The sequence below is a fragment of the Sturnus vulgaris genome, chromosome 17 (assembly GCF_052056855.1).
Source record: "Sturnus vulgaris isolate bStuVul1 chromosome 17, bStuVul1.hap1, whole genome shotgun sequence".
NCBI classification, from domain to species: domain Eukaryota; kingdom Metazoa; phylum Chordata; class Aves; order Passeriformes; family Sturnidae; genus Sturnus; species Sturnus vulgaris.
The window spans coordinates 8,377,522-8,386,717 of NC_142259.1; the positions used below are offsets into that span (position 1 = coordinate 8,377,522).

General features: G+C 47.7%; 2 protein-coding genes across 2 annotated transcripts; one reads left to right on the forward strand and one right to left on the reverse strand.

Moving 5' to 3' along the window:
* The first annotated feature begins 52 nt into the window (after positions 1-52).
* SNRPB (small nuclear ribonucleoprotein polypeptides B and B1) lies at positions 53-2,490 on the forward strand. Its single transcript, XM_014888965.2, has 7 exons — positions 53-173; positions 281-432; positions 813-924; positions 1,176-1,328; positions 1,675-1,813; positions 1,967-2,092; positions 2,303-2,490. The coding sequence occupies exons 1-7, from the start codon at positions 171-173 to the stop codon at positions 2,338-2,340; spliced, it is 723 nt and encodes a 240-aa protein (XP_014744451.1). The 5' UTR covers positions 53-170; the 3' UTR covers positions 2,341-2,490.
* A 347-nt stretch (positions 2,491-2,837) lies between these two features.
* On the reverse strand, positions 2,838-9,195 carry DDX27 (DEAD-box helicase 27). The gene is made up of 21 exons (XM_014888995.2): positions 9,046-9,195; positions 8,823-8,960; positions 8,677-8,736; positions 8,236-8,389; positions 7,820-7,866; positions 7,576-7,662; positions 6,710-6,815; positions 6,452-6,625; positions 5,994-6,144; positions 5,752-5,851; positions 5,503-5,644; positions 5,275-5,428; positions 5,079-5,160; positions 4,826-5,003; positions 4,576-4,682; positions 4,332-4,437; positions 4,136-4,230; positions 3,909-4,035; positions 3,598-3,682; positions 3,334-3,408; positions 2,838-3,050 (listed from the first exon to the last, which is right to left on the reverse strand). Exons 1-21 carry the CDS (start codon positions 9,139-9,141, stop codon positions 3,035-3,037), a joined length of 2,280 nt encoding a protein of 759 aa, XP_014744481.1. The 5' UTR covers positions 9,142-9,195; the 3' UTR covers positions 2,838-3,034.
* Position 9,196: the final 1 nt, after the last annotated feature.

Consider the following 9,196-nt stretch of genomic DNA (forward strand, 5'->3'; position numbering starts at 1 on the left):
TCCGCCCCGCTCCGCTCCGCCCCGGGAAGCGCGGCCGCGGCGCGCCGGAACGGGCGGGGCCCGCGCAGCGCGGGCGGAAGTCGCGGGGGCCGCGCGTCGCAGCTTCCGGCGGGGGAAGGAGCGCGGTGGGAGCGGCGGCGGCGGCGAGGGGAGCACGGAAAGCCGCAACCATGGTGAGCCGGGCGGGCCCGCGGGCGGGGGGCCGGCGGTGCAGCGAGCTGGCGATGCCGCGAGCTCCGCTCCGGACCGGCTCCGGGAGTAACGCGGCGCTCTCTTGCAGACGGTGGGGAAGAGCAGCAAGATGCTGCAGCACATCGACTACCGCATGCGGTGCATCCTGCAGGATGGGCGCGTCTTCATCGGCACGTTCAAGGCCTTCGATAAGCACATGAATCTCATTCTCTGCGACTGCGACGAGTTCCGCAAGATCAAGTGAGCGGTGGGGGGGGTGCCCCCAGCCCGGCTCCCCGGCGAGGGGGGCGAGGGGCGAGAGCCAAGACAGCGATGGGGCAGCGTGTGCTGCGGGCTCCTGCAAAAACAGTCGTGGGTTTAGTCTCGTTTGTCAAATCCCCAACCTACCAAGGCTTACGGGACACTTTGTTTCAGTTCTTTCCTAGTAATCACCATGCGATGCCAGTTGTAGCAGTTTAGACTTCTCTGTATACTTAGTTTGAGGCATATAAAAATGAGTTCCTCTCTGGAGAAGCAGCCTAGTTATTTATTCCGTTGTAAGCTCAAAGAGTAGCATTTATTCATTCATTCATTCATTCATTCTGGTTTTCCTCTTGTTTTGCAATTTTTTCTCTCACCAGACCTAAAAATTCAAAACAGCCAGAGCGGGAAGAGAAACGAGTCCTTGGTCTTGTGTTGCTGCGAGGGGAAAACCTGGTGTCCATGACGGTTGAAGGACCACCTCCAAAAGATGTAAGAATGAGCAGAAAGCTAAAGAAAAAGGGAAGGGAAATCTGATGAATTTGCTTCTTTGCAGGGGAACGCTACTGCTGTATTGTTGTACACTTACAGATGCTGTTGTGACGAGGTCCAACAGACTTCACTGCAGGAAGCTCTAATTCCTTTGTGGGCTTGGACATTAAATTGGACAAAAGAAGGCTGTGGGCATCTGTAGGATCTAAGGACTTCTGATAAATCTTTCTTTTTGGGGGCTGTGTTTTCAGACTGGAATTGCCCGGGTACCCCTCGCTGGAGCTGCTGGAGGACCTGGCGTTGGGAGAGCAGCAGGGAGGGGAGTACCAGCTGGTGCTCCCATGCCACAAGCTCCAGCAGGATTAGCTGGCCCCGTCAGAGGAGTGGGAGGACCATCCCAACAGGTAAGATACTATGACCCATGTGGCTTTTATTTTTTGGTGTGATGGAAGAAATTGGTGTAGTGGAAGAACTGTAATCTTAGTTTCTGTTACCACAAAGTTTGAGCTTAGCGAGGCTGTTTTTGGTACTAGATCTCCCTAGGTGTTGTCCTGTATGACAGAAGAAGGGGGTTGAAAAGTGCAATACATAATTCAAGTGGTATCCAGTGAATCATATTACAGGTTGTAGTGTTATTTAGTAAGTTAAGAGACTGGTGTAATTTTCTGACAGGGAAGTTCAGTGTTATTTTTTAGGTATTTTGATAAAGCAGTTGCTGTTTTTTCCTGAGTCTGTTTGTTTTGTCCACAGGTGATGACACCCCAGGGTCGTGGAACAGTTGCAGCTGCTGCTGCAGCAGCCACTGCCAGCATAGCAGGAGCCCCAACTCAATACACACCAGGGCGTGGGGGTCCTCCCCCACCCATGAGCAGAGGAGCCCCTCCTCCAGGTAGGAATTACTTTGTAGAGCTCATGTTTTGTTGCAAAATTAGTGGTAAAATTTTTCTGATGAAAGTCTGGTATTATGAGAGATGTCCTGATACCTAGCTCGTGCCTTGAATATTCAGCTGCATTTACATGTTTGTTTTTTCTCTGGCTTAAGGAATGATGGGACCTCCTCCGGGCATGAGACCACCAATGGGCCCACCCATGGGAATGCCACCTGGCAGAGGGGCTCCCATGGGAATGCCCCCCCCAGGCATGAGACCACCACCGCCAGGAATGAGAGGTGAGCAGAGCTTATCCCAACTGCCATGGGGCTCTAAGAAGCTGTAATGTTTGAATGGTGATGCATTCCAGTGTCTCCCTAGCTCTGCTAGTTGTCATAAGTGCTTTGGTGCCAAAACGGGGTCCTATGGCTACTCTGAGGATGGGGAAAACAGATTTTTTGTTTGGTGTTGCTGCTTCTTTCCTCTTCAACCCTTTCCTTTGTTCACAGGACCCCCTCCACCTGGCATGCGGCCCCCGAGGCCATGAGAATTCTGTCATGTACCTCTGAACTGGGAGAAGACCGAGGAAGGGGATACACTGAGCAGTACCACCTGTCAGACTTTGCTATGTATATTTTATATCTACTGCTGGTAATGTTTGCCCTTTTTAATAAAGTTGGAAAACCTAGTACTAGGAGTCACTGTTGTGCTGGTCTGTTTGTGTCAAGAGTGCAGCCATTGCTTCTTACTGCTCCACTTTTGTCACCCCAGAAAAGCAAAAAAAGAGATTAATTTTTTACCATCTCCACTCTCCCAAAGAAACCATCTTTGTGAGAGGTAATTTGAAAAACTTTTTTTTCATATTATAGAAATGTGTTCTAAACCATAAGATTTTTTTTTCAGCTCTATTCATTATTTGAGATCACAGAAATATATGAGCAAAACTTAGTTCAGTTTTTGCCTAAAGATTGCCTACATGAACTAGAAAGATGTAACATATTCCAGCTCTCAGTTGTTCTAGCTATGCATAAAAGAGTCAACATCTTAAAAATAATCCTTTATTTCATGGGTTGCTACAGATGTTTTCACAGTCTTCAGCCAGGTAATTGAAAAACATACCAGAGCTACTCCACAACTTGAAGAAAAACATAAATGTTGCTGAGGTTGTCTCCTTGCAGTACTACAAAATTGAGGGCCTGTACAGTGTGTCTGAAATTACCCATTTGGTAGCAGTTCTTATTTTACTTTCTCTTATACCTGAAAGAGAAGATAATTGATATTATTCCATCAGCCCATCTCTCAATGACAGATGAAAAGCAGTACAGAGCATTTTCTAGGCAGAATGGTCTCCCAAGTAGAAGCCTAGGAATGTGTTATTAAAGGCCCTGTCCTTGGTTACCCCCAGCATCAGATCTGCAATAAGACGGTACTGCAGAACCAACACACCTTTTATCAAGGACCTTTAAACAATCAGAAAAGGGAGAAGAAGAAGAAGGGGAAAAGCCCCAAAACTTGAACAAGAAAGTAAAGAGAACTATACCTGGACTTGGATTTGAAGTTTCCTCCTTTCCTGCGCTGGGCAATACCCAACCGTTTTCGATCTTCAAATGATGGGCTTTTGAGAGAGAGGAGAGGGAGGAGGGGTCAGACATGTCACAGAACTGTATCAGTAGGACAGGTACTTCTCAGAAAAACCCTGCCCCAATTTCAGAAGCTTTTCCCCCAATATCAAAGTATCCCTGAGGAAGTACAAAGATGCACACAAATTCTCATCTACTGCAGTCTGCACCTACTAAGACCTTACCCGGCACGGTACTGCTTCAGAGCCTTCCTGCTTGTGTTGGTCAGCTCTTCGTCAAACACAGACAATTTCTTCTTCTTCTTGGGACCTAACAAATAATAATCAGAACACTGCTTGTAAATGGAAGTCCACAGCATCATCACAGTACTCTTGAACACAACAATTAGCCTAAGCATGAGGCAAATGACTGCAAACATGCATGCTGGGCCAGCACTTGGGGCCATTCCTTCAAGGATCAGTGCCTCTCTCTAAACAAACTAGATTAATTACTTACTTCTAGCAAAGTAAGTTAGCTGTAAAACAAAAGTCTCTACCTGCTGGTGCTGCTGCTGGCTCCTCTTCTGGCAGGGCTCTGGCTCTCTTTGCTCGGCGATTCCTCTTTGCCAGCCGCTCAGCATACATTTGAGATTTCAAGATCTCAAACTGTGACCTTTCCTCTGGCTGAAAGGTGTTAAAATACAAGTTTTGGTTATGTGAAGCTTTGCTAAGGGAAAACTATGATGATGTGCCCAGGGTCTCACTTGTCCACAATTGAACTCACTGTCATTTGGGCTTTTTTCTGTGTGTCTTGTACAAATTTCTTCCTTTTCTTTTTCCCTCGTAGTGCTAGGTCAAACTCCTGCAGGGCTTTAGCCACTGGAAAGGGAAAAAAAACCAGAATAAAGAGCCTCTTAAAGCGCAGAGCAGAGGCCAGCTGCAGCTATAGAATTTAACATGGAAACAGTGTCGTGACTCACATTTCTCTTTCTTCCTCTCCTCACGAGTCTGGAACCAGCTGCGCTCCAAACTCTCACTCCCAGTCTCTTTGTTTCCTGTCTCCAGCTGCTTCTTTGCCTTATTGATCTGTGATAATTCAGGCAAGATGTGAGCTCATAGTAGCTAAAAAATAGTCCTCTCTTCCCTTTCTAAAGTAGGCAGGTTAAGTACACTTAGGGTAATCTCATAATGGACTATATCAGTCCAGATACTAAAAATGCCTACCTGGGCCTCTGACTGCTGCATCTCACGTTCCTCACGCTCCAAGCAGAGAACTGCATAGATATCTTTCTCTAGACTCTCAATCTTCTCGCGAAATTTCAATATGACATCTGAAAACAATACCATATGAACACCAGAGACAGCCCATGTGAAGTCCATCTTTGTTTTTCAGCACCTGCTTTAAGTCCCTCTGTACCACAATATTCCCTGTGTACTCTCTCCAGTTCTTTACCTCAGTAAAGGTACTACATACCCTGGGGGAGGATTCTGGCTTTCACTGCTGTTTTAGCAGTCTTGACAATTTCCTTCAGCATCTTGCGCTCTTCCTCACCCACAAGCGAAACTGATCGACCAGCCTTGCCTGCCCTGGCTGTCCGACCCACACGGTGGACATAGTGTTTGATGGTGTTAGGCATGGTAAAATTGATCACCTGTAACAGAAACAGTGTTAGTAGAGAAACAGCATGAAAGGCCTCATTAAAAAGCTCAGCATTTCAAATACTCACTGTTTTAACACCTTCAATATCGAGTCCACGTGCAGCAACATCTGTAGCTACCAGGATATCAATCTGCTCATCCTTAAAGCGCCTGAGCAAAGAAAGCAAATGCATTAGCAATGAATGTAGCCATCTGCTTCCACCCTAAAACTTCCAACTTGGAACTTCTTTTTAGCCTAGGCTTGCTAACTAAGCCTGCTAATACCTGAGTGATTCCAGCCGCTGAGTCTGCGAGAGGTTCCCATGAAGCTCCCCAACCCGCAGGCCCATCAGTCCGAGCAGGATGTGCATGCGGTGAGCTTGCTTCTTGGTCTGGGTGAAAAGCATCACGTGATCTTGGAAGGTCCGTGTCAGCAGAGCTAAAACAAAGTCCTCTCAGAAGCCTGCTCCATAGGCACTCACTGATTCCAGCCTGCCTTGGCTCATCACTGACCTGTTACAATGGCCTCCCGGTCCCCCTCCCGGTTAGGTCTGATCCGGATGAACTCCTGCCGCAGGAAAGGCGCGACATCTGTGTTGCTGTTCACAAAAATTCGGACGGGATTTTTCAGGGAAACAGAAGCCAAATCTTTCACCTACAGAAACAGGTTAAGAAAAAAAGTCCACATGATTTCTGGTAAAACACCTGACAAGCTCCCATTCAACTTCCTGCCGCAGTATGTTTCTCAGCAGCTTGTCTTACCTCCTCAGTCATGGTGGCAGAGAAAAGCATTGTCTGACGGTGGTGGGAACACAACCTGATTATTTCCTTCATCTGTTCCTCAAAGTATTCATCCAGCATCCTACACAGGAGAAAAACAGCAAGGTAAGGCACCTGGGCCTGGCCAAGAAACATTACATAAGGCAGACAAGGACAGCCTGATAGCCTGGAGAAAGGAAAGCAGAAAACTGCCATGTTTTTCATTGCTGTCCTGCTTACCCTACCTGTCTGCTTCATCCAAAATCAGCACCTCAACACTGCTCAGGTGGAAAGAAGGGCAGTTGTGGAGATGATCAATGAGTCGCCCGGGAGTTGCAATAAGAATGTCTGGCCCTGAGCGCAGAGCAGCTTCCTGAGTCTTCACATCCAGGCCACCTGAAAGACAGAGAATACAGCCTGCTGACCCCCCGAGCTCACTGCAGCAGAGCACAGGGATTTGCCTGTACAGGGCAGATTGCCTGAGGAATGGAACACATGCAAAACCAGAAATGACCCCACATTTTCTTTCTCAGAAACTGGTAAACAAGTACAGTACAATACTGGAAAGCAAGATTTTAAACCACAACGTATCTACCAAAAGCACAATAATCATACAGCCTCCAGTTTTACAGCACAGAATTCCCTGTTCTGTATGGTGGTTTACAATGAGCTGTACAGTTCACACAAACGACTTAACACTCACCTACTGCCAGGCAAGTTGTGACACTGCTGAACTGTGCCAGCTGTTTTGTGACAGAGTGCACCTGAATACCCAGTTCTCGTGTTGGCACCAGAACCAGTACACGTGTTATTGGAGCCTGACGAGGTTTGTAAATCAGGCGCTCAAGGACAGGCAAGATGAAGGCAGCTGTTTTACCTGAAAAAAAAAAAAATTAAGAAGGGTTACCAATTATTGTGAACAGCTAATTCTCTGTTTCTAGTGCCATGCTCAACCCCCTACCTGTCCCAGTGGCTGCACAAGCACAAATATCCTTTCCCAGCAGACCCACTGGGATACAAGCCTTCTGAATCGGGGTTGGTTGCTTGAAGCCAAGAGCTGTGATTGCCTACAAAGGAAGAAGAGCAATTAAACTCTGTCTCTGGTATGGCCACACCTGGAGTGCCCAGAGCTGGGCTCATCCCTACCAGACATACAGACATACTGGAGAGAGACAAACAATGGGCTACGAAGATTATGAAGGCCTTGGGAGCACCTCACATCTGGGGAAAGGCTGACAGAGCTGGGACTGCTCAGCCTGGAGAAGCCTCAGGGGGAAACTTGTCAATGTCAATAAATACCTGATGGGAGGGTGGAAAGAGGATGGAGCCAGGCTCTGTTCAGTGGTGCCAGAGACAGATGTAACGGGCACAAACTGAAACATGGTAATCTATGTCTTTAGTTCCCTCTAAACACCAGGAACCACTTTTTCACGTCAAGGGTGACGAAGCACCAGCACAAGGGGCCCAGAGAGGTTGCAGTTTCCAGCCCTGGAGATATTCAAAGCCATCTGGACATGTTCCTGGACAGCAATTCTACGTGTCCCTGCTTAAGCAGGGGTTGGACATGATGACCTCCAAACTCCCTTCCAACCACTCTGTGAGAACTCTTGCTCAAGATGGTGTTAACATATTCAGTCTGTGATTGACACAATCATAGTTTCCATTAATTATAATAAGAGCTCCTGAAGGACTATCACACTAGCTCCCAAATTATTTCCTTGTCAGAGAGGTTGCAAAGCAATGAGAAATTTGACAGTTCTAATTGGTGGCAGGGAGGCTGTACACCACTCTTCAGAGTAACATGTAATAAATCAACTAGGTAAATACCTTTAGCAAAGGTCGTGAAAGATTCATGTCCTGGAATGATAAATTATCATCATATTGAGAGGCATCTTCAGAAAAGCCCTCTGCTTCCTAGAAACAGGAACAACAACAAAACTGGAACAACAAATGCAGCAAGACAACATGTTATCAAAGGGCTCTGGGCTGGTTTTTGAGCTATGATTTGTTAACCAAAGCAAATTCCTCAATAAGAAATGCTGGAGGGATTTTACTAGTTTTTAACACTTACCACTCCTCCCTTTTTTGATCTCTTCTTTTCCTTCACTTTAACCTTATCTGCAGAGAAAGAGAAATGTGCCATGAATTAGTAAGCACAGCTAAACCCATAAGAAGATGTTGTGAACTATCTTAAACTTGTAAGCTCATACTTTTTGTTCTCAATTCAGATATTGAGGGAGAAGCCTCAGAAACAAGTAGAGGCATGTAATGGAGTAAAATTGCCAAGTAAATATCCTTGTTCAGGGATGAGTTCAGTTATGGCTACCATTCAAAATAAGCTTGATTACAATCAGAAGGAATGTTGCAGAAGGCAAACAAAATAGAGAATGTTCTGGCCCACTCCCAGCAAGGCTTCACTTCAGACTTTTCTCCAGTGGGCCATCTCTGTGTCAGATTCTTGTCCATCTCAGTGTGTACTGCTGATACCTGCTTTTGTGAAGATACTTTCATCATCCAGTGAATACTCAGACTCCACATCTTCTTCATCCCTATCACAATCCTCACACTCTTTCTTTTTGGTTTGGTCATCTTCAGCCTCTGCATCCTCATCTTTCACTTTTGCTTGCTTAGCTTCCCTTTCCTAAAAAAAAAAAAAAAATTACAAAATGTTTTAAAAAGAAAGGATGAAAAAGAAACTTCAATCCTTTGTGAGTCTGTGTTTGTTATTATGTTTGTTATTATGAGCCCATTCACAAATCCACGGTTTTGCATATCTGTAACCACTAATAATTCTACAACCTCATCCATAAAGCAACACATCACATGTGGCAGCAAACCGAACCGAAGTGATGAGCTGCACCAGAGCACCGTGGCCGAGGGAACGGGCAAACACATACCAGTCTTTTCAGCAATGAGAAAGACCCTGACCTGGAGCTTCCTATTCTGTCTCACTTTCTCAATCTTCTCATCCAGCGTCGTAGCTGCTTTCTAGGCAGAAAATCACAACACGAGAGCTGTAAGAGGAGCCCAGGAGAGCAGTGGGCACCGCAGCTCCATCCCGGCTCAGGCCTCACCTTGCCGCGGAGCTGCCGCAGCGCCGCCGTCCAGGCATCCTCCCCGCCGGCCTCCGCCTCACCGAACACGAACTCGGCGCTGAAGTCCCCGCGGGAGCGGCCCCCGCGCCGCCTGGGGCCCGGCGCCCGGCACAGCTCCTGCGGTAACACCCGTGAGCGAGGACCGGGGCCCGGCCCCGCCGCACCGGCCCGGCCCGCGGCTCCCGCGCCTGCCCGGCCCCACCTCCTCATCCTCGGAGTCGTCAGATTCAGAGTGCACGGGCACCACGTCCCCCTCGGCGATGGTGCCCACTAGGCCCAGGCTCTCCAGCGTGGCCATGGCTCAGAGCCGGAACCCCGCGGCACACGCGTGCGCTGGGCCGGGCCGAGGGCCG